This window comes from Ambystoma mexicanum, chromosome 2p (genome assembly GCF_040938575.1).
Source record: "Ambystoma mexicanum isolate Mex_15411 chromosome 2p, UKY_AmexF1_1, whole genome shotgun sequence".
Taxonomy (NCBI): Eukaryota; Metazoa; Chordata; class Amphibia; order Caudata; family Ambystomatidae; genus Ambystoma; species Ambystoma mexicanum.
The window spans coordinates 493,172,277-493,198,210 of NC_090923.1; the positions used below are offsets into that span (position 1 = coordinate 493,172,277).

Consider the following 25,934-nt stretch of genomic DNA (forward strand, 5'->3'; position numbering starts at 1 on the left):
CACATTTTAGCATAGAGCTCTTTGCTCGCCCCCACACATTTCCTACTCTCTTGAACACTAATTCAGGTCAACTGTGCTGTACCCACTCTTGTGGCCTAGAGAAGGTTTACTCTTTCCCTTACAGCGGGTTCACCTAGAGCGCCACGCGAGGATAAAGGTATCTACTATACCAATAGTGCCCCCTATTGGCCCATTGTATTACTGCTGTTTAACCAATGTGGGGCATGGGCAGCTTAGTCATAAAACATTGGCCTTTGGTATTTCATGAGTTCCAAAAGGGACAGTCCTGACTCAGCCCTTCCTGCCTCAAGACGGAAACATTCAGTGCTGTTAAATGAGGCAGTGATAACAGCTCTTTTTTTACCGCGCTTGGGTGCACGAGGAATCAATCGTGAACGTTTTTATTTTTGTTTTGTTGAATTACACCCAGTGACGTCCGTTCTTTCGATCTTCTTCTGCATATTCTTCCCAAAAGACTGCATCAATAATCGATGGATGCTTGGTCTAGCCAACAGCTGTGAAATGGTACCCCTTTTACCATGAAGACAACACAATTGCAGGCTAAAAGCCAACACGCGAGTTGTACTTTTTTCTTTTTTTTTTAATTGGGAGGCATCAGGCAGGCGATCAATGAAGCCACATTCGACATAGAAGAGCAATATTGTCAGTCACATTTCCCATAAAATGTCACCTTCCAGGATCTTCCTACTTTTAGGCAAACATAATATGTTAGCTTCTGTTCCTGGCTACTGTGTTATAGTATTGCATTGTGTTATGTTGAGGATGCGCACCGCGCACGGCTGCCACTTGCAAGCCCTCCGGCGGAACCGAACGGGAGGGGCCGCAGGTTAGTTCCGCGGGAGGGAGGGAGGGAGGGGGGATGCAAGATAGCTTTATGACCCACATTTCAACAAACAACCCAGGAGGGAATACCATATTACAGTGGGAAATTAATTGTGTTCCAAGGAAAAGCTAATTACTTCACCAGCCTGGCTCTTAAAGCGTGCTTGGCACACGCAGGCTTGCCACTGTCCCCGGAACGCATGTGTTTTCTGCAGCTCGCACGATGCCCTCTTTCGCCCGTGTTCATCCTCCCATGGACCCCATTGCCTGGGCAGCAGGTAATAACTCTGCTTCGGCGCATCACCTTCGCACTCATCCCTAATTCATACCGCAACACTTTTAGCGTCTCATTGGTGGTTTAATTTGCGTCCACGCGGGAGCAGGACCGCACACTTTCCGCTGTGTGGTGATGAAACGGCGTGGGCGTGATTAGGCGAGATTTGCTTTAAGCTGCGCGCATATCTGCACCATATTAGCAGTGTCGTACATAGCTAAATCGAGCGTGCCGTTTGACGCTTCCGCTGCTACTGCGGCTTGCTTCCTCGGCGCCATGTGGGTGTTTGACAGGAGCACACGAGCAGCAGCTCCCATTAGCCTGTGACACCAAGTATTCACGACAGAGCGCACACGGCTAACACCGTTTATTTATCTCCCTTCCTTTTCTCGGCTGCCAAGGGGGCTCCTCCCCTGTATCTGTTCGGAAAGGCGTCAAGCTTGGCTCTGAGAATGCATGCCTCTCTTCGCGATGTTGCAATTCTTTCACTGAGAAATCGCCTTCCTAATGGACGAAGCCATAAGTGATAGGGTTCAATTAATTTGTATTACTTCAGGCTCGCATGTTTCTTTTACTCTTGTCATATGAAAGATTGATGCAGCAACGTGAACCGGGGAGCACATACCAGAGGCACATCTAAGCTGTTGGACTAATGGCTGCCTTATTAATATTCATGAGCCATCTCATTTAGCTGCTGCTCTTGGGACTTGATCAAAGTGGGGAAGACTGCTATTGCTGGCGCGCGCCTCGCGTGTGCTCGGTGAGCGCTATCGCAATCTGGGCCGCATCTTAAAGTGCAGCCCGGATCTTTGCATCCTATCTCTGAGTCTTGCTATCAAAGGCACTGTAGTAAGTGGATTAAAGGACATCTTGGTTAGGTCGTTGCGGGGCAGACATTCTAACCATTCTTTATGTTTGTTCCCAAAGGTTCAACGAAGCCATGACCATGTAGATGCCACAGTCCACATGCAGCAGAATGGGAAGCGGTAATTGGGTTGGAGCTGGCCTACAGCCTTTATAGCAGCCATCAAGCAGACTGTCGCCAGGTCGTGGATCACGCGGTCATCAAATCACCCCAGAGCTGTTGCACAAGTTTCGGGACATCTCTTCCACCCTTTTGGCCGGGATTGGAGTTTGGATTTTTACCCTCTACCCTTCAAGCACTTTCTACTGATTTTGTGTGCATTGGTTCATCAGAGCAATACCAGGAGCAGCAATGGGGGACTTAACAAATAGTGATTTCTACGCAAAGAACCAAAGAAACGAGGTCAACCATGCCGCTGAGTTTGGTTGCACGCTGGACGAGCTGCGCTCCCTCATGGAGCTTCGTGGAACAGAGGGAGTGGTCAAAATTAAAGAACACTTTGGGGACATGGATGGGCTGTGCCGGCACTTAAAGACCTCCCCCACAGAAGGTAAGCGTGTCCTATGTAAATGTTCACTCAAATGTTATTTTTTTTGGAAGTGGAGTCGGAGGGGCCAACCGTGGAGTTGGTGGGGCCGGCACAGTTTTACGTTATTCTCTGAGCCCATCTTGAAATCAGACATTGAACAGGCAGTAAGTGTTTGTTAGTAGAATTCCTCAGACACATGTATTGTTTGTAGTATTGTAGTACATATGAATAGTTGTGTTATACTTCTAAAAAAGAGCCTATGTGGTAGGTTGAAGACTTTCATCAAAACTCTACCTGTCAGTGTAAAAAAGTGAATTCTTTTGTGCTGAAATGAATGCGACAATAGGGGATTCAGAGGAAACTCCCCAGAGTAGACCACTGAGTATTGGTTTCAAAACAGTGAAAGATAGATACGAGGGGGAGATGTGAAAACCCTAGCGAGAGTCTGACCGAAAGATTAAGTACCATTGCAATGCAGACAGCTTGACCCTTTAAGAACCTTACCCAACAAGCACCAGGCACAAGTGGAAGGGTGGTTATGCAGATGCATGAATCCTTTGCACATATCTTCAATTTCACAGATTCTAGCAACATGCCATATTGTGAGCCTTGGAGAGAGATAGTGCAGGGGTCTTGCATGTTTGTGAATGCCTTCAATTTCTGTTACTTTGGCTTTTCTCCATTCGCCGCAGACACCTGATGTTCAGAGACGCGTATTGCACTTTGTTCTCAGTTATTTCTGAACACTGCAGATTTCAATGTGCCTACACCCGGCCCAACACTCCTTCCACTCGCTGGATTAGTTATTATCCTGCCCATGTTTGTAGTAGAATTCCTTATCCCATGCTTCCGACAACCCATCAGTGCTTACGCCCTCGTGCCCCTATTCCTGCCATGTGCACCCTTGACATATGTCTATTAGCACAAACGTCCTTCCCTAGAGCAGGTTTTGGAATTAACTGTTACAGCCCCCCACTGGTCTCATCGGCAATGGTCATTGCCCAGTTCCCCCAGCTAGACAACCCATCTTCCCACAGCACCAACCCATGCAGTACTTGATCTTTATCGTCTCACTCCTATGCATCGATCAAACTCTACCTGATCCCAGATACTGCCGCAAAGCTTCACTGCTGACCAGCAAGAGGGAGCACACACAGGGCTCTGTCCAAGGGCATCCATTATATTGCTGCCCATTAATCCCTCGTCTTTAGAAGCCATAGAGGCATCCCATTTAAAAAGCATGCTCTGTATTCAAAGGCAGTATTGCGTGCCAGATTTCAGAAACTTTGTTGGAATTGTGCACAGTAGTAGCACTAGTGCAAAAGACAATTGCCTGCGATGCATTTTTACCACCAGGGTAAAGTTTGCCCGACTGATAATACTGTTCGTTATTGGAATTAGGGAACCTTTGCCACGGTGAACAAAATGCATTGACCGATTTTTTTATTTTTCTTTGCTCTTGGTAACACCATGCAAAATGCCACTTGTCTAAGATCAAAGTTTATGTTATCTGGCCCTTCATGACAAAAAGAGTAATGAAACTGATAAAAATATTGGCTGGTATGTTAACTACTAGATTATTTCTGGTTTGTGTACAGGGAATTCTGCATATATGTTTAATGCCAGATTAATGTAAAAGTGTGCAGAAATCCGGCAAAGTCCGCGCGCCGAGAAAGCCTCTCCGCGAGTATGCACACAGAACTTTTTCTGCGTGCTCTTCCTATTCATGGAATTGTTTGTGCAAAGTAACCGTACATTCAAGTCGCACAGGAACGCCCCCGACACGCCCCCAATGCAAAGCAAAAATCCCCAGGTGTGAATACATGCACCCTCGAAAAAGTGTGTGGGGGCCCCCGCTAGCAGGCCTGCATCTCCAGAACTCTGCACTGGGTCCCTCATAACTGTTACAGGCACCCGGACAACATGCATATGATTTATCATAACTCGAGTAGAACACCCATAAAAAGTTACTGCACCATGTTACACTGTTCACAACCACCCCTTAGTCAGATCAGAAACCAAGCTGCGTACAATCACCCGTAAATCCAACACCCGATCTTACCTCTGCATGGTAAATCCTATGCGGAAGTGTCTGTATGCCTGCGTTCGAGTTGCAGATAGTATGATGGCTTTGCATGGCCATTTCCATATCGGGATGTTGTGCGGTCGGATCCATAAATACATATCGTTCCACGCAATATGCCTCGTTACACCCATATTTTCCCTTGTTCTTTCTCATTTTAAGAGTTCCATTCCCTTCCCTGCCCTCTGCGCAAGCCACGCCGACACGCTGTGTGGTGTCTCGCACAAGGGAATCGCCCACAGGCAGAGAGGTGCCGAGCTGGCACAAAGTCCCTGCAAAGTAGGAAACAGTGCTGTGCAATTGATTCCATTAATCGATAAATGGGATTTTGCACATAGTTTGGCTCGCACAGTCCCTATTTACCACACATGAATCAGGCCCTCAGTGTATTACACCTTTTTGTGGGGCATCTACTTGTGACCCCATCAGTCACAAGTGAATATTTTGGATGTTCATTTTTTTATGTTTGTGGGGAGATAGCATGACACATTTACACATTAAATACTGTTTGTTTCTATTTGACTCGTACACCAACCTTATTGCTGACTTTTGGTTTGCAGAAATTTTCTTTATCAAAGGGAAGATATTAATTATGTGAATCAGAAATGTCTGTATAATTAATTGTATATTTGCCATAAGAGGCAGAATTATTATAGTTTACCATATTATAATTTCATATTTTTCTTCTCTGACACAACGATCACATTTTGAGTGAATTTGTGATTAGGTACTGGAGAAAACCTTCGAATGGCAGCTTTTACCAAATATTTGGGAATCATTTGTGTAGTTAATCTGCCTAAATATGTATAAACGTTTTCAAAGGTATTGTTTTGGTTAGGGGTAATACATTCTAAGTGTGAATCGTCTGCTTCGATAATTGCTACTAGCACTCTGGGTACAAAAGGCAAATAATCACTTCAATGTTGTCGAAAAGGATATGTCTTTGGGGTGCCCTCAAACAGTACCTTAATCAGTTCTTGGTGATTCAACAGCATTGAACCAGGCTTGTTGACATTGTGCAAGTGGTTTTAACCTTTTTCGGGTGCAACAAGTCACAGTGATCAAGGAATGGAACAGTGTTCGAGTCAGGTTTGAGATGAAGCTCACTGAACTTTTAGACTTTTGAGATGAAGCTAGCTGAACCAAACACCAAATCTGGCTTGGTGTTCGAACAGGGATCAATGACAAAGAAGCTAGTGGTTCGAGGCACAATTCCAGACGTGGTGGCACAAAGACTTCCACAGTGGCAAGGTTTTGGTTTGACTCAGGGCAATCAACTCTCTCAACTTTCGTAGTGTGGTGGTGAACTGGTTCCAGTAGCAGCAACAGTGATTTGAAGAAGTGCCAAAGGCAACGCTGTAGGTTCCATCGGTTCCATTTGAACACAGTCAATGGTGGTTCGACCAAAGTTCAACATGGTAGAATGCAGGAAACCAGCTGCTCTGCTTCCTCTAGTGCTGTGAGTCCTGAGTCAAGGATTCAGGGACATGATTAGAGTCCTTGTTCTTGTTCTCCCACTCCTGGGAGGCTGGCTGACAGCTGCAGAAATCCTTCACCTTCAGTGAGGTACTGGGCAGCACTGTAGCTGGAAGAGAGGCCTTGCTCCAGCAGCAGTTTACCACCAATGTTCCGTGGGGATGCGTTAGGGGTAGAGCTTGCCTCTTCCTTGGAACGCTCTTTCTACACCTGACTGGCAGAGTACTTTGCAAAAAGTCAACTTTACCAAAAGAGGTCCAAATGAATTCCTCTTGAAGCCCAGGAATGAGTCCCAAAATGAATCAAAGAAAGAGGGGAAACCCCTTCCTTTTAAATCCAACAAGTTACAGGGGATTCATTATAAAAGCAAGACAGCTTTAAGGGGTCAAATCCTTGTTAAGAGAGCAAGTGATTTGTGCTTTGTTTTATCACACCCAATGATTTACTATGCAGAAAGTAGCGGAGACAAGACCAAAAGAGAAGCCCACAGAAAATACAGATGGAGGAGATATTTGTCGTTTTTGCTTTGCTCTGACTGTCTGCTTAAACCTGCCCCCTGTTCTAGCCCTGCATTTCAAAGTCCCTTTTACTGTGCAACCCGCCATTGTGATACAGACCGTTGTTATGGAATAACCTCTTTGAAGCCAGTTACCAAACCTGGCATGGAGGAGTTGCCAACCTCCCAAAGCATCAACAGAGGCAGGCATCTTGCCCTTTGTCTTATTTAATGGAAGGCAGACAGCAGGGGCGTTGCTGGGGGGGGGATAAGGGGGCTATAGCCCCTGATCTTTTGGTTGTAGCCCCGGATAGAATCTCAGGAGCTACAGCCAAAAGACTAGCTAGCCCCCAGTCCCAACAGTTCCGACATCAGCATAGCCTTGGGTCTTTTCCAGACCTAGCAACTCCCCTGGCAGACAGGCAGGTTCCAGAAGTTGACATTGCCTGTCATAACTAGTCTGAGCTCACAAGGTTGGCACTGTTTTGGTACAAATCAGCTGCAACCTTATGTGAACATCATCCCCCATACACAAACCTAATATGGATTATATTTACAGAGTGTCCTGCCATCAGGTTAATAGTTTATCATAATTATGTGATTTTGGTTTAAAACATGCAGCCTCTGCACTACAGTGCGACATTTCTGTCATGGCAGCTGTAAAACAGGGCACCTGTGACTTCTGCTCTGTGCTATGGGAGGGCAGGGGGTGCATATCTGGATATTGAGGTGGCAGGGTATAGGTTTACATTATGCTTTTGGCATGGAGTTTGATGAAAGATGGTTCGGGTTAGCAGACCACCCTTTCTGAGATGGATTACCCACATCATTTAATCATAAAAAAAAGAACATCCTATAGCTTTGTTGACCTGGCCAGATAGCAATGCTTCACCTTGTGCCCCGCTTTGAGTGCACCTGCAATGGAAGCCAAACCATCTCAGTCTCAGTGGCCTCGCCCATTCTCTGCAACTCTCTGTCACACTATATAAAACAGGACCACTCATCTCATACATGTTAGTGCGTTTAGTGCTCCCTTAAGACATAGCTCTTCTCATCCACCTAACAGCACTGTCCTGTCCTCTACTTCTCTAACATCTCCTCTAGAGTATATTCTTAGTAACAAGAAAACACGTTGTGGGGTTTGAACATTCTACAAATAAAACCAGAAATAGAACTCCCAGATAGAGGTTCTATTTCTGGTGCTATTTATAAAATGTGTGTGCACTAGATTAGTCCCAGACTATTCAGAATGACTCACTTTAAACTAGCATGTGCACCAATGCCTATGAAAAAAGCAGCCATTTTGTTTTTGCATTTTTAGCAATATTCCAAGGCTGATGATGGGGTACCACAGAGTGGTTGTATTGTGTCTCTTTTCAAAGTTACATGCAGACAAATGGCCTGAGAGAGTTAGAGAGAGAGAGGGAAAGAGAGAGAGAGAGAGAGAGAGAGAGAGAGAGAAAGAGAGAGAGAGAGAGAGAGATGTCATTTCAGTTAACAAGCCACAAAAGGCACAGCACCACCCAGTGATCCATCCTGACAGTGCACTTACAGTTCATAGCCAGTGATCAATGCATTGAGTTTTCAAATTAGCTAAAAAGCGTGTCTTTTGCCTTCTCTCTTGCCATATTAGAAGGTGGTGGTTGCCACCCTAAACTTAAGGTGAGTCGGACTCCCATAGGAGACCCAAAAAAAAGACTTGCTAAGAAATTTGGATTCATATCACCAATTTGGTCAACATTCTGAAGATTTCTAGCCCCCAAATAATGCAAATTTGGGGAATTTTTCATTATAAAATAAAAAAGCTTTGCATTAAAAAAGAAAAGTTACAGCCTAGTCCCCATTCATTTTCCCCTCGACAAAAAGGTCAGGTTTTGGCTGCCCACACAGCCCAAATTAATGGATGGATATGGATCAGGTGTAAAACAACTTGGGCATGAAGCATTGACTTGAGGCCTTTTTGTGTATTTTTGTGGTTTGAGGTTATTCCATGCAGATGTTTTTTAAATAAATTGAATGGAGAAGGTGCGCCCACTTATCCCCCGAAAAAATAGTTATATCTCCCATGGTGCATTGCAGGATCATGGTTTTCAGAATTGAAAAAGCTGCCATCCCCCTTGTATATAAAACATTAAGGTGCAGTAGCCATGGCATTTAGCCATGGCTAGTGGACACGTCCTTCGGCTGTACTCACTGTATATTTTAAAACACTAACGGGTCCCTTGGCCAGTGTACATTTTACAAAACTACCAGACCACCAGCCATGGCCTTCAGCCAGTGATGTCATCAATTACATTTGTGATGTCATCTTTGATGTCCTGGGTGTTAGTCGTAGCAGTGCACAGTGGTGGTGTGTTTTATGGTTGTTGAGTTTACCATAACTGCTGAATTTCTGAGGTTTTTCGGTTTTACTTGTAGCCATAACATCCCTTTACCAAAGATTTTTCATTGAATTTCATAGGTTTTTACCAGTGCATGCTAATTTCCTACAACTTACTAATATCATACTTACCCCAATATAGCAACATTTGTTTCTAATGTGCAAAGTTTCACCTTAAAACTCTGCCATTTCCCACCTTCTAGCATCACTTTGAACACTTCTACACACTTTTTGCAACTTTATCCACCGTTTTTGCGTCCGTCGACGTCCACGTACATTTGACGTCATCGTGGACTTTACGGACAATGTCACGTGACCATGATGTCATGCCTGTGAACGTATCTACACTTCGCAATCAGGTCTGTGCTTCAAGGACAGTTCAGAACTGCACTTTCTACTGATCTTGGAGTTTCCAAGCTCAAAATGTACCTTTGCCCAGCTCCTACACCTATTCTTACTCATTATCCATTAACAATCTAGTATTGAGCACATACTTGGAAGAATATTAGCAAAACTGCTTTTTATCTTAGAAATGGCATCAGCTTTTGCCATCCCTCATACCCAAGAGCCACCGCCAGCACCACCAGCTGGAGCACCTACACAACATAAAAAAAGTGCAGTACTTCCAAAGACAATGAGGAGGACCAAGAAGATGAGGTAGATGAAATGCCTACCTCTAGCATCCAGAGGAAATCATGGGTGTGGCAGTTATTTACCAGACCAAAGCTACCAAAGTGAAATGCACTTAGTGCAACGTTGTACTCAGTCACAGACTATCTGTACAGTACTCCTATGGGACCTACTCCATGCGCTGCCACACCCAATCCAACCACCGCAATGTTCTTAGAAAAGTTGCTCCTTTCTTAGCAAGTAGTAGGCTGTCTTCCTCCACCTCATCTTCCTCAACCAATACTGTAACCACACAGCCTACATCTATGGGACACAACATCCCACCAGCTACCTTGCAAGCAATAAAAGAGGTTGTTGATCCCTACCTTTCAAAGACAATAGTTCTCTTATATAGTGCTACACACCACTCTGCAGGGTGGAACAATTTCAAAGTGCTTTTGAAGCTGTAATCAAGGAGCCTGAGAAACACTGCCCTCTACCTTAGATGTAAAACACGTGCAACATTTTCCCCTGTCCACCTGCCCCTCCATATTAGTGCTTGGTGCCTCTCCCCTCATTTCCCTCCCCACCTTCCTTTCTAACCTCTCCCGCAAAAAAAAGGTTCCTTTAGGAATCACCTTTCACAGTTAAGAAAAAGAGATCTAAAAATATAATCTTATGGACTCCATCTACTTTATATTTCTCAGTGAAGTACATCGACTCAATAAGATTTTCCTCCATTTCCATTAGCATTGTGTGTTATGCTAATTGAATAATGTGGCATTCACCCCCGTTCCGTAATGGCCCAGCAGCCCAAGTCATCAGCCCAAGCAAAGTGAGGGTGGATAATGAGGACTCTGGGCCATTATCACCCATTCCAGCCCCTGCAACAGGGTTGAAGGCCATTAGTACCTTGGTTCCCAAAATGGTATACAGGGTGCTAAAAAAAGGATTTTAATATCTGCAGTGATAGGCGCACGTCATCCTGCTGTAGGAAGGAAAATCCTTTTCCAAGATGGCCACCATGGAAAGGGAAGGCAGGGCTCCATACAGAGACACTCTTGCCTTTCCATGGCAGCCTGCAGAAGGCGAAGAGAGAACCATATGGCCATATTAAGCTTCCACACACCAACTGCCACTTAACAATCTTTTACAAATCTTGTCTATATACATTTCCCTTACTTATCCCAAACAATTGTACACAATGCTCCTATATATGCATTGTTCAGTGAATGAAGTATATAAATAGAAGGGGCGATATGGATGGTCAAGTGCTCAATAGAACCCAGGAGGGTGTATGCCGAGGTGGGACATCACTAGGAAACTAGTGGAGCAGAGGAGTCCCAAGGGTGGGATGCATCTTAACCATAACATCCCTTTAACAAACTTGTTTCTATCAATTTAATAGATTTGTATGACTGAAAATGTTTCATCACTGTATATAAATTATTACTAATTCCTCTTTTCACATCTATGAAAGAAAAATATTTTTTGCAATGCGGGTCAGTACGGATGGGCAAGTGCTCATGAGAACTCAGGGGGGAAATAACAAGGTATGCCAAGGTGGCACGCCACTCGGTAACTACTAGATTAGAGGAGTCCCAAGGGTGGGATGCATCTTAACCATAACATCCCTTTAACAAAGTTTTATAAGTGACAGTGTTTCGCTATGTTATATCACTATATGTAAGGGTGCCTCTCTGTTCAGCCAGGTCATCCCTTTGTTGCCTGATGATATTGAATTTCTGGCGCTCTTCATCCAATTCTGTTTGAGAGTGGAGGTCTCTCAAGATTAACTTATTATTTTCCTCTTTCAATTCATCTATCTGATTTAGTAGAGTAACTTTCTCCTCTGTGCAGGCCCTGTTATAGGTTAATTGTTGAGTCAGCTTCTGTTGACTCTCTTTTAGAGAGTCAACCTTTTCCTGACACTCTATTTTTGCTGCTTCTAGTTGGGTCTCTTGATCTGCATTATTTGGCTGTTGGCGAGCCAAATCCTCTTTTAATTTTATGATGTAGTTTGCAGATGCTACCTCCAACTCTTGGCTCTTTTGTAATGTTTGTTCCGCTAAACTTAAATCAATCTGGATTTTATTTAATAGTTCAGATTGATTCTGTGCTAGAGTTTCATTTTCCTCCTGCTTTTCCTGCATCAATCCCATGTGGAGATACAGGTAGGCCGTGATTCTGGCAATTTTGATTTACTCCTCTTTAATTTTTGGGGCCATATATAATTCACTCAGAGCTTGGTGAAATAGGCCACTGTCCTGCCATGTATCCAGGTTCATGGTGGTGACCTGTTGGGTTATTTCTTGTAGCCAGACGTTTTCATCCTGTTCTGGCCACTCACCTCCGACAAATATCTTGTGAAGAAGGTGCTCCCTAGCCATATTAATTTCTACTATGGTCATTTTGGACTATTTATTTATTTATTTATTTATTTATTTACGGGTAACCTGTATTCTATTGCTTCTTCTGTCTATGTTGGTGTTGATTTAGCTTTCATTTTAGACACAGGCCTAGTACTTAGAGTATTTGTTTTGGGAGGCGCTTGTACAGTGTATCCCAGTATTCCAACCACACGAAGTATTACTCTTTTGCAGGTTAGTCTGCTGTGCAAGACTGTCACGGGTGGCAACCAAACCAATCCCGGACAAGCCCCTAAATTTGTTAAGGATTTCAATCAGGCGACACACACCCTGGTCTCAGCCTAGTCTGCAGCGCACAACTGAAATGTTTATCTTTTATATTGATTCAATAGTGAGATGGTAAACCGCTCATATCACCCCCTTTTCAAATACCCCAGGTCACAATGGACCATGTACCAGGCTGGTTGGTAAAATACAATATTTATTTATTTATTTTAAAATTCAAAAGAAATCATACCATTTTTAATATGGGGCAGCAATCACCAATGGGGTGATAATAACAATAGGAATGTAAGCAATGCACTTAGTTAACCTTCTATTGACACATATACAAAACACCAGGGAATAAAAGCACTTTTTGATTTTAGGAAAGATAGCACTCAAGTTAGGATTTCCTCCTGCAATGATCCCTCAACCCACAAATAATCAATTCTGAATGGATGTGAAGAAACAGCAGGTAATCAGGAATAAGAAGCTGAAAACGGAATTGAAATCTGACCTTCCCACCCCAAATAAGAGTGAAAACCGGATTTGAAACCCTTGCAATGTTAAAAATAACACTCGGAAATGGATGAATAAAATAATGAATGTGTGTAAAAACCTTGAAGCAGATACAATTCTTCACTAAAGCAACAATGTAAAGGTACAAACAATCACAAGCAATGGATTAGCCAGAGCATACAGTTCGAAAAATGAGTGGAAGATTTAAAACAGTTTGCAATCAAAATGACACGTTGGCAACTTTACAAATATTTCCGTTTTCCATGTAAATTAACTAAAACAGTGTCTTTGAAAAACGAGTGAAATATTGCAAATCTCAATGTAGTTTATCGGTAGGGAAATAGATATATATCACAGGTATATAAATAAAGGCGCGAAAAAGCAAATAAAATCAGTTGTGGCAAGAACAGTTTTACTTTACACTAGAGTATGCAGGCTAGGCGATCAAAGAGGGACAGCTTAAGAGTCAGGGTTGATTCACGATTTCAACCAGCCACACCAGCGCCCAACCTTGCTAGTCCGATCACTCGAAATAGGACTAATGGTTTAGGACTACACAAGGCAAAATTACTAAATAGATGGCACTAGCACTCGAAATCAAAGGCAGGGCTTCACAAATAATGCTGACAGTTTTAACAGGATATCGAGGTCAGAATAGGATGGCTTAGAGAGGGGAACTAAGGACAAAGCAAGGCAAGGTATAGTATGGATTTTTATGGGTTTCTATTGATACTCACAGTCCACTTTAGTTTAGGATTTTTGGACCATTAGCATTCTGGTCACCACATGGATCTGGTCTAACCAAGGACAGCCAGACAAAATCAGCCGGACAGGATCAGCAGGGCAGGGACTGGATACCAGATGATAGTACTGGTCATACGATGGCACAGGTACCTCTGGATGCAGTTATTGGACAGCAATTGGTGGGCCACCAGCCAGGCTGGTATCAGGAGGCTTCCTCAAAAATACCACTGCTTCTCCCTTTGGGTATTGGGATTTTAGAATTGAGGCCTTGCTGGAAGGATCAGCAATGCTTGGCCTGGTAGTTGGTTCTGGAATCTGGATCAGTGCAACATGAAGGAAACAGGAACAGGACGATGTGCAGGAAAACAGGAAGAGAGTCTCTGGAGTCCTGTCAGGGACCCTTTGTATAGAGCATATGACATCATTGACTATATTGTTGGGCCGACTTAGCTAAGCATGCCTTTAAACAACTGGATTGGACAATCAATGTTGGTTGCCTCCCCTGGGTTGTACCCAGTTTATGAGGTTGTATTTTATGATGGAAAAAGACTTCCCACAGACTTTTTTGCCAAAAATCTGTCACATCAGTATTTACACTTTTGTACAATGGTGGCACCTTAATAAATTGCATAATTGCATAATCAGGTCACATATTTCATGTAAGGGACAGCCGTCCAATCCTGCAATCTGTGAGACATTATTTTGGACGGTTACTACTTATTGATCATTCTAAGCATAAAAAGTTCGGCCTAAAATTCCATAACTTCATACATATGTGGGGTTGATCATAAGGTATGTAACTATAAGAATTTACATTTGGGACATGTATACTTTTCTGGTAATCTGCAATATTTTGTTACTTCTGTTCCCTATGCAGCAATGAAACCTATGACGTCTTAAAAGAAAGGCCATGAAATTACTTCTAAACAGCGAAATATTTAAATTTTTCCAAAGTCCCGCTGCAGGGATAAAAGTCTTTACATTTGTAGTCATACATAGTCCTTAGCACCAAATTGCAATCCTTTGTAAGCCATATGTGGTTTTAGCTGGCTAGCAAACCCCTAAAGAGCAGGGCCGCCATGGAGATCTTCCTTGGAGCTCCTTGCATACATCACAATCACATGCAACATTCTGTTCACTTCTCCTTGTCCCAGAAATCCCATTGTCAGTGAGCTCAGCAGAGACAATATTCTTCCCTACCCTGTAATTATTCTGGGGTTGTTATTCTCTGCTGAGAGTTTTTATGATAGTGCCCTTCGCCCTGGGGAAGTTTCAGCCTGCCATCTGCACTAACTTATTTATTTGTAGCTTCCAAATTCAGCACAGTCGGTTCAAAATCTTAATTTCCTGATTTTTGGCCCTGAATTAAACAAACCTAAGGAAATAAAATAGCTCAAGGGTGTACTTTCCCCAACAACAAAACCTCTTCACATTGCTAAATAAGGCAGGCTTTCATTCACAGTTTATTTTTAAACAGGCCATTTATTTTTCCTTCAGTCAGCATAGTCCATTTTTACACATGTTGAAAACTGCTATCATTTCTTTCTTTAAATTCAGTTTGGCAGCTCCCTCAGATTGCACACTGTCTTTGCAGCTACAGTCATTTCCTTGAATGCAGGAGTTTTATCTGAAGCATAGATACATTGACACTGGCCTGGCTCAGAGAGTTAAAGTCTCTTTGAACTGCTGAGCCTGAATACTTTTGGAAAGAAATAAACGAGTGTTCCAGTGCGAGTGAAAGTGAAGTTGCTCATTGATTTCTCTCAGAGTTTGTTTGACTCCGACTGTCACTCAGGAATTATGCCTGGTTTTGGTGAAGCAGAGTGAAATATCCTGGGCATGACAGCGCCTTTTTAATCACAGAGGTTTCAAGGAACTGAGGGAATTAGCATCAAAGCCACATTTTTTTAATGGTTAAAAAAGGTTTCTTTTGAATGGATATTTTGGCTTTTGCAGCAAAGCAAAGCTGCTTTTTCCACTTTCTTCCTTTTGTTTACGTTGGAACCCAGTGGCAATCTCCTTTAATGTGCCTCATGGTTCCATCCTGCCCGATGTGTGCTTGGCAGGACGGTGAAGCCATTTTTGTTCTTGTTGAAAACCGCAGTTTTGAGACATGGCGCTCATAGGAGCCAGCACAGCCATTTTGTGGTTTCTGTGCAACTGCAGCTTGGTGATGTGGTGAAATACTATTGAGTGGGTCAATATATCCCACACATCACATGTCATGACACAGTGCAATGTCTGCAGATGGTCTATTTCATAAACAGATCACCGAACAGTTGTAATGTCGGTGGAGTGTTGATTGGGGTTTTAAAAAAAAGGAATTTATCACAGAATAATATACAAAATATTTATATTATTTATAGTATAACAAATACATGTATCCATGAAAGTGATAGGGTATCAGAATGGGAAACATAAATGGGAGAATTTGGAATTTCTACAAATGTATCATCAGGGAGGCAGGAAGAGAAGTTTTCTCAGTCTGTCTTTGATTTATATTTTGTGAATTAGATTGGGGTGATTTCTGGGAGAGAGGCGGAATGGTACAAGTAGGACAGTGATAACATTTGTAATGACATGATTTTTAACATAATTTAGAAGTAATTTCTAAATTCATCTAATCATGATTTTATTATGTACAGTTGGAGATTGGATTTGTCTTTTAGATTTTGGGATTTTCCATAATTCATCTGTGGTGTAGTTTCTACATGCAAACTATGTATTATAAGAAATGAGGATATTTGTTTATATTTAAAGATGTATTGTTTACCATTGGAGATGTCATCATCACTCATTTCTTCTTTGCTAGAGTTTTCTTCTAGCCACTCAAGTGTGTTTGCCATTTCTGTAAACATGAAAAAATTGTGATATTTGCTTATGAGAAATGTTTATATGATGAATTGTGTGTCAGTCAACAAAAACAAGTGGCTTAGCTATGTGATGTCATCAGTGATGCCATCAACAACATTTGTGATGTCATCTTTGATGTCCAGGGTGTTAGTGTTTGCAGAACATGCTGGTAGTGTGAGTTGTGGTTGCAAAAAGTGCTCTTTCTATTGTAGAATTGTATTGTGGTGGTTGTGGACAGTGGTGAGATTGTTGGGGGCACAGCCTATGGCCATCCCCCCAAGAATTGCACTATGGTAATATGTGTATAGTAATCATAGGTACTGTAGGGGGAGTATACTGTATTAGTAATATGGTGGGATGATATATTTGAATTGTACATAGTATATATGATTGCAGTAGAATTGAAAATAATTTTGATGGAATCTGTAGGTGAAGAGAAAAATGTAACATAATAGTGTCTATGTATACTAAGTTACATATGGAAATAACGTTGTAATCTCTGGTTCATTTTCTCTGGTAGAAAACAGCATTATCTGTCAAACAGATAAAAGAGTTGTTTAAAACATTTATTTGCATTTGATTGTACATATATATTTAGTTTTCAGACCCTCATAAACAGCACATTGTAATTAGTATGTTTGGTACAACATTAGTGTGTGTTACACTGTTGCTGTACTGACTTAATCTGAACTGAACTAATCATTGGGTATTTGGGAGAATAAAAAATCCATACTGATTAAAGAAAAACTACTTTTTTAAATTGTGAAATGTATTCATATAATCATTTTTTCAAAGGATTAAAATAAGAAATATAATCTAATAGAATACACTCAATTAGCATACACCAATAACAATGTTAAAATGAGAGATAGTGCTTACGCATACACAAGTTATATAAAAATGTAAGTTAAAAACACAAAACATAAAGCTTAAAACACAGTATACGTAACACTCACATAATCAAAATTTGTTTAAAATACAAGTAAACAACAGTTCATAGAGGTAAACAACCCTCTCTTTCTCAATTATTCCCATGCCCCCTATTCCATTATATGAATAAATCCTTAAGGAAACGAATGGCATCTAAATATGCTCCCATATGTCATAATCTATTGCCACACAAAACCTGCAGATGTAATGTTGAAAGCACGTGCAAGATGATAAAAGTGCAAAATAAAACATTCATTTAGGGACTAACACTCCAGAAGAAAATGTAAAATTCTTTTAACAGTTTTAGGGGATTGGCAGAATCGACAAGCTCTGTTAGTCCTCTCCACTCTCTCCCGAACACCTAAAATCTCTGTTAGTTAAGAGTAAGTCAGAGTAAATTAAGTCTTAGGTGTAAAAGATGTGATCTCCAAAATTGATTCAGAAATTTAAAAAAATCAAATGGAAGAACTCCCAGGGTTCTAACATCCACCAAACATTTGTGAATAATTTGGTCCTGCATACTTCCTAGGTGGTTAGGATCCAGTCTTATTCTCATTCCTATTTTCTTTTTTGCCAAATTGGGGGAAGTCTGCAGCAGTGTCATAGACATGTCATACTTTTCCATTAGAGTCCTGCATTCCTGGATCCATTAGTTAAACAACACACCCGACTTCTCCTCATTGCCAGTTTCAGTTCTCCCCACAGTTTAGGACCAGCTCCTGTTATAATTTTAAGGAAAATACAAAGCTGTTTGCAGGCCACCTGGGCCCCAATAGGTAGGAGCCCCAACTCATAATGCAAGACTGCAGCAGGGACACTCAGAGGAAGAGATAGGACCCCTTCTCAAAATAATCCTTCAATTCGGCCTCAATATACATTAGGGTAAAATAGAAGAGTCTCTGCCTCACAGGCTACAACCGGTATGACCTTTATCTTATGAAAATCAACCACAGGAGCCAAAGAAAATATACCAAAATGTTCTTTATTTGAAAGGCTCTCGCTGACAAACTCACGACCTTGGCCTTCTCTTGGAGAAATATAGTCCTGTGGTTATGGTCCTCAGTTAGGAAAAAACATAAATAAGCAAAGTTATGAACATTTTCTACAATGGAGTTTTCCAGAAACCAACTCAAGTTAGTATATCGATGTTTACTTTCCGCCCCAAAACTGAAACACCTTAGTCTTTACAATGTTTATGCTCAGCCTATTGCAAGCCATATACTCTGCCAGAGCTACAACCTGGTGTTGAAGTGTGATCGTAGTCTAGTCAGTCAACGCAAGGTCATCTGCATATAAAAGATAGTTGGTTTTGGAGGCAGCTAAAAAAAAGTGAGAAACAACGTATATCCTTAAACTCTGCAATGTCAGAAATAAAAAGTTCAAAAAGGAGTGGGGCCAGTACACAACCTTGCTTAAGGCAGCGTGTAATGTTCAATCTAACCCTTACAGACATATATGTGTGGAGGGCAATAATCATACTTAAAAGAACTTTTGGGCAACCCCAGTTAAAAGGTTTCGGCCAAAGGAGAACTCAGTCCACGCTGTCAAAAGCCTTTGAGAAGTCTATAAATTAAATGCTTTGTTTAATTTATAGACTTCCCATTGTGTACCCTGCCTGATGTGGGTCTAGTCTCCCAGCATCATTTGCGCATGCTAAAAGTTGACACAGCAGAACAGATGTAAATATTTTAGCAGAGATGTCTAGAAGGGCAATTGGTTGATAACTAAGAGGATTGCCCCGCAAACTCTTTTTGTAAATAGGAACTAGTGTCAAGGTCAGCGAAGAGTCCGGCAGCTTGTTGTCTTTTAGAATCTTCGTACAGGTTTTCATTAGTAGGTCAGCCCAAAATGAAGGATTTTGTTTTATAACCATGATTGACAACACATCAGGCCAGGAGCTCTAGAATTTTCCTCACCAATAGAATTCACCTAGTATCTTATCTGTTGATCAAAATTAATAATCCTCCAAAAGGACTGCGTGTCTTTAGTAATCATTATCAAGTTGAAAACATTTATTTCGTTAGAACATAGCATACCTTAAAAACACAACAGTTATCATCACAATATTCATAAAAACAATAACAAGTAAAATCATCACATAAATTTAAGAACAAAATCATGGACAGTCACGTCTTAATAAATATTCTCTTAATGATAAGGCATGCTTTAAAAACATTGAAACAGCCCACTCCACCTGAACGGAGTCAACACGTAACAAGTAATGTAATGCGGGATCGCAGGGTTGCCGGCCATGGCCCTGCAAAAAAGGTTTTAATCTTTGTTCTCTGATTATTGAGATGGTGGAGCAGAATAAAAGGAGATGTGCCAGATATTCTTTGGGTGCCCTACAAAAGAGACAGGACTGGTTCGTTCTCCCTTTGGACCAGACCAACGTCACAGCTCTCAGATGTATGCAGTTAAAATGGGCCCTTGACTGCATGTGTCTGTAGCCCTGCAGCCAGTATTGGTACAATCATTTAAGGCTTCTACGCTCCCCTGTATTAGCTACATGCAGGACTCATAAGGCTCTTCTTTTTTGCCCTGAATTGTGGGTCATAGACGTGGTTATGGGCTGTCAAGGCTTTTTTTTGTTTCTTTATTTGTATTGATTCATAAAAAGGAACCTTTATAAAAACATTAGAATATTACTCTTAATCACTCACTCCCTGCATTGCTCTAACATACACTTTAAAATGGAACATAGAATCTGTAACATACAAGACTTAATTTCATATATACATAAAATCCAAATGTCCCAGTAAAACAATTCATTTCATAGTCGTCTTGTGATTTATAAAATGTCATTAAAATATCTAAAATGTCAACTTATTTAATCTAATTTCATATACGTTTCTTAGGGGTTAAGTACTCATCCCTATGCATTTGTATCCCTTTGTTTCCATATCATAGGCACTTATTTTACATGTTCGAATATCACTTTCCAGATTTGGTATAATTCCATATGCACAGATTCCAAGTCTGTGAGCCTCATTATTAGTTTGGCGGTAGTCTTTCCAGTAAAACTGGCAGGCTGCTGCCAAAATTGCGAATTTTTCAGCCCATGGCAATGGGGAAATACAGGGCCATTACAATCCTGGCGGACCCTGTATTTCCCCATTACCAGGGACAGGAAACTTTTACTCTCCATTCCCATTTGAGCCGCATAGGGCTCAATGGGAACGAGGAGGCCGAATGAACCAGCACCATTCAGAATGGTGCCGGTGCATCCAACTCTGCTCGTGGGTGCCATTCCGCTTGCCAGGTCTGACCTGATGGGTGAAATAGGCACCCGCGAGCAGAACTTGTAGTTTTTCGGTCCGGTAACTACAGTACCGGCAAGCTTACTGGTACCGTAGTTACCGGACCGGCAAACTTGTAATGAGGCCTGTATTTAAACAATAACTCCAAAACCCATCACTTTTGATGGCCTCATAGCTTCCAAAAATGCCCTAGCCTTGTCATATAGTTGGATCCCATATTAGGGCAAAGTGTCAATACATGTCTAGGTGATTTGATATTCTCTTGGGACCTACATATCCGACAGGTTCTCTGTTCCACTGGGAGCTTAATATGGACACCTTGTAATGCTAACAAGTGCAGCTGGTTTGTTTGCAATATCAGCACAAAATTGCAGACTGCCAGACCAGGGTGTTTCAATAAATAATGCTGGGTTTTAAGATAGCAAGGAGCAATCCCCAATACATATTTAAAACTCTGCAGTTTTTGCAAATATGTCGAACTATTTATCCAGTCCCACCTTATTTTCTTATAACACCTTCAAGATCTCGAACTTGTCCACGTTCAAAATCAGGGGCCCACTCTATATCAGTAAAACACTCCTCATTCAGTTTTACGTAATTATTGGAGCTTCCTGTTTCGTACATGGATCCCATGAGTTGCAACAATTGGCATTTAGGCAGGCCTCTATATTTATTGTAAAGTGACCCCTTTCTTATGAGTGCTTGACTCTTAAGGGAGACTAATTCCAATTCTAAACGCAAGTAGGCCATTGGTGTGGTATTGGATAAATTCAAGAGCTTCCTCCAAAGTTGACCTTCGACAACGTTTAGCCATGTCAGATCCCACATGGCGAATGCTTCGAGGACATAGAGGATGGCAGGTGAAAAGCTCTGTTTGTACAGTTTTAGAATCCTTTCATGTGAGTAGCCTGTTGTTAGTTTCGCAATTGTTTATATTGAACAGGTTAGTTGCCTGGCCTTTTATTTCTTGCCATCGACAATAGCCCCATAGTCGACATTAGCCAACAGCTCGACTCCCAAATCTGGGTAACTACTGACTTAATCCACCTAATGGGGGTCTGTGTGCAAACTGACCCTTGCTTTCTTGCTTCCTGATACTGCCATTATTGTTGTCTTACTCATGTTAACGACTAGGTCATTCTGATTTGCATACTCAATCAATAACTTGAATGTATTTTTTACTCCCCTTATTGTATGATCGAGCAAGAAAAGTTTGTCAGTGTACAGTAAAGTGGCTATATGTCGAGAGTCGATATTAACAGGGCATCCGTCCCCAGCCAAAAGCCTTAAGGAGAGATCTGCCAGATAAAGTCAAAATAAAAGGGGGGCTGGCACACAACCTTGTCTGACCCCCCTATTTACCTTCACTGGGGTCGTCATGCATCCCTGGTTATTCAGCCACACTTGTACACTGTTACCAGAATGGATTAGGATTGCCAGTAGCCATTCGGGAGAGCTCCATGTATGCAGCTTCTGCCTTAGGATGCCCAATTCACTGTGTCGAATGCTGCACTGAAATCCACCATATCAGGTATAAGACAGGGTTCCCCCTTTTTGCGACCGCACTGATCAGTGTATCCAGAAACCCGATGTTATGTGTGGTCGCAGATGCAGGGCAAAAACCAGTTTGCGTGAAATCCAATATATTGTTTTAGTCTGCCCAGTGCTGCAAGTACGAATGTAGAAAACAGTTTGCCAGTAACATCTAACAGAGATAATAATCTGTAATTCTCCGTGCTTTCTCTGTCACCCTTTTTGTAAATCGGAAGCAGGATAGCCCTTAGCCATGTTGCATGAACTAGTTTTTCGTAACACACCTTTTCAAATAATCATTTCAGCATCAGTGCCGACACGCTGGGGTCAGCTTTCAGTACAGCATTGGACAGCCCATTTGGCCCCAGTGCTCGTGATCCCTTCAATTTGATAATGGCAGCATATATGTTATCCACACATGGGGCCAGTAACCATCTCCCCTCATGTCTTTTTTCCAGATTTTCTTCTACATTGGTCACAAAAGTGGATGTTATATACTCTCCCCAATTGCACTGAGGAATGGGATTCATCATGGCACCTTGGGTGTGCCCCTTTGCCTTGGACAGCATTTGCCATATGGAACTAACCTTTCCACTACAAAGCACGGAAAACATCTGTTGCCAATGCCTATTAAGGGCTATGAGCCTTCTCTTTTCAGCCAGCTCTTATACTCTCTTTTTATTCTTATTATTTTAGCCTCCATGCTCGAATAGGGTAAGGTTCCCCTCTGACTTTTCTCATCTGTCTACGCATCAGCCGCTTGAAATCATGAATTTCAATGCCAAAGACCTTGAGTGTTTACCTTCGTTCATGGCCAGCTGACTTTGTCTAACCAGCACTGTTTCAAGAGCCATTTGTTCCAAATATTTACCAATATGGAACATGCTCTGCCCTTAACATGTTGCCACCTCACGTTCAGTGTGTTGGTTGATGCATATGGATGCCTTATATATATTTGTAGGTGTCCAACTCTTCCTATTACTCCATGGTTAACCTCTAGGCCACCCACACCCCCAGGCCTCCTGATTCCATTTGTATATGGATGGAGAGATGGTCGCTAAAATCCGTACATCTAGACTCCAATGACTACACTCTTTCAGTGCAGTTATTAGTACCAAAACAATAGTCTAATGTAGAAGATTTCTTTCCTATAGACCACATACACTGACCCGGACAATCACCAGGGGTACGACCATTGTACATCAACAGGTCCCACACCTTAAGCTTGTTGATCCATGCCTTTCCTTTTTTGTTCCCACTGGGATTTTTCATGATACTCAATGGGTTGGGACATTTATATTTGTGGCTTATTTCCTTGTCTCTATTTAGGTTCCCACCTGATAATATGAATTTACGGTCTCCAGTAACTACCCAGGAGCAGCATATTTGGTGAATGGTTTCATGAATCTCGTCCAAATTTTCGAAATCCAGCGGTGTACAGATATTCATAAGCAATGCTGCTGTTTGTTCTTCCATCCCATTCACCACTACCTCGACGGCCAATATGTTCTTGGTACTCATGATCAGTTTCACACTGGCCAACAGGTCATTTTGTTTAACTCCTACTGTAAGCCACCTGATGGTCAGCCACTAGGGCCCCTTGTCGCAGGTTGCTGGAATAATATATAGCCCCCCATATGGATCTTAGCTGTAAACCAAGTTTCTTATAGGTAAATCACATCGAATTCATAAAGTAGGGCAAGTATGCCCTTTGGGTCCAAGAAGTTGGTATGTCCCCTGACATTCCAGCTAATCATCCTTAAAGATCACTTATCCTCATAAGGAACTTCCTCAACCACTCCCATCCCATGGCATCTTCCAGTACTGCCTTTTGCCCACCCCCCACCTTGGGGAAGGGGACCTCTATCAGGTTCTTCTTCCCTACCAAAGGGCCGGGAACATGTGAAAGGCTGTCAATTACACATCACATCCCACATTCAAAATTAACTTTTGGTAATTCTGTATCAGTGAAGATACCTCTGCAGAAACACGGTGCACAGGAACGAAATTACCTCCATTGACTTTAACTGGTTCGACAAAACTAAAATCTGCTATAGATAAAACTGTCAGTGCTGATATACTTTTACAAACTTTGAGCAAATTTATCCTATTGGTACGGTAACCAGTAAATGTCAACGGACCCCAACCCAAGGTAAAGGTTTTACAGTCATTCGCTGTAGGGCTAGATACAGTTTGCAAGCCCAATGGGGCCGTGGTAGCACCAATGTGCAGTGTCTGTGCCAAGTAAATCGTGTTCCTCAGGCAGGCAGGTCAGTTTACTCATCTCCAGGACTCTGTCAGACACAGATTTTCCCTTGTCTTGCCGTTTGGCTTGTGCGTCATCAGCCAGTAGCCAACTGGTCAATGTCCCGGGGGGCTTCTGCCCAACTGCCTGTCTGTTGGTGTACATCTGCCTGTTTTTATTATCATGTATTTGCTTGGGCATAATCAACTTGGGATTTACTGGCTCAGCAGGTAGCATTTGAGCCTTAGTAGGGATTTTTCTGTTTGCTGCTTGTCTCCGCATTCTGGTCCATTTTGCCAGACTCCTTTCCTTGCGGGATTTATACCTGCAAAGGTCATCTTCAGTTTCAGGATCGTCTTGCATATTTGTTCCTGTGGATATTATGATAACATCTTGTTCAGCACTAACATGTACCAGTTCAGTTGTTATTGCTGGTTCAATGCAGTCCATACCTATGTTGCACTTCCCTTTACTTTGAGATTGATTGTTCATCTCCCCTAAAACAGCACCCTGTTTTTTCACTTCCTCCAATATAACTCCACCAATTTCAACAGACTCTTGACTGCAAAGTGTATAACGCCATCTGCGGTATTGACATTATTACTAAGGTCTGGCGTATTGGAACAGTCCGACCCATTTGTTGCGATTTTGTCATCATCCACTGTTTACCTCGTAGTTCCTGGGCAGAGGTTAGGTGACATAGACAACTGTTGCATATTTGCTTGCTCGACCTGGAAGCTTTTTGGTGTACCCTCAGGTACCACTTCGACAGAGAAGGCAAGACTTTGCAAGCTAGCGGCCGATTCTGAGGCATTAACATGTACTGTTGCTTTAGTCACACCTTTTGTGGTGGCATTAGTGTCCTGAACTTCTGTTGTAAAAGTGGGCATTACACACCTGGCAGCAGTACCAGTCAGATTGTAACACATTGCCAGTAGCGAGTTATTGTCTCCGTAATCTGTATTTGAGAGATTAAATGGAAATATGTTGCTACTGGCAGCCTCCTTTCGGCTCTCCTGGTTTGGCCTGATTACCTGCCAGCTGATAATACGTGGTGATTTTACCAAGCTGCTTTGTATCTCTCTATTCCCTGCAGCCAGAAAGCGGGTTAACACACATGCCTTATCAACAGCATTTGTTTCCTTTTCACCTCTCCTTAGTGGCACCTCCACATAAAGCTTACCGTTTCTGGGTTTCTGCATCTGAGGTTTTGTTGATGCTTTGCCCGGCATTGTTTTCAGACCTTTGCTTTAGATTGGGATGATCGTTGTATCGTTCCCCTAACAATCAGGTAATCAGACGTCAAAGCACCCACATCCCTACTCACCATGCACCTTTGTGTAATTTTGTGAAGCCATTCAAAGCCTCCCGGCTACAGTCAACAGTCCACAGTCCACAGAAACACAGTAACACACTCCTGACTCATTCTGCACTCGCTCGTGAGGAGTTGGGAGTTTTAAAATCTTCACTGTTTCCAATCTGAGTCAATGGAAATGAGAGAAAGGCTTTGTCAGGTCCACACAGTAACACACTCCCGACTTGCCTTCCAGTTCGTTTGTCAAAATGGAATTAAATGACCTAATGTTATGGTCGTTCCAGGCCAGGCAATTTCCCCCCAGATTTACGTGTGGTACCGGCAATAATTTACTGACTCAGAGACCTTGG

General features: G+C 42.2%; 1 protein-coding gene across 17 annotated transcripts in view; it reads left to right on the forward strand.

Moving 5' to 3' along the window:
• The window catches only part of ATP2B2 (ATPase plasma membrane Ca2+ transporting 2), a 2,164,916-nt gene that overhangs the window by 746,235 nt on the left and 1,392,747 nt on the right, over positions 1 to 25,934 (forward strand). For 14 of the 17 annotated variants that reach the window (XM_069643898.1, XM_069643899.1, XM_069643906.1 and 11 more), the window contains exon 4: positions 2,045 to 2,532. In XM_069643898.1, coding sequence (XP_069499999.1) covers positions 2,334 to 2,532 — 199 coding nt within the window. In that variant the 5' untranslated portion in view covers positions 2,045 to 2,333. Of the gene's footprint in view, positions 1 to 1,043; positions 1,122 to 1,589; positions 1,878 to 1,944; positions 1,967 to 2,044; positions 2,533 to 25,934 lie in introns of those variants that run through there. The other 3 variants (XM_069643901.1, XM_069643903.1, XM_069643902.1) reach the window with 3 other exon arrangements.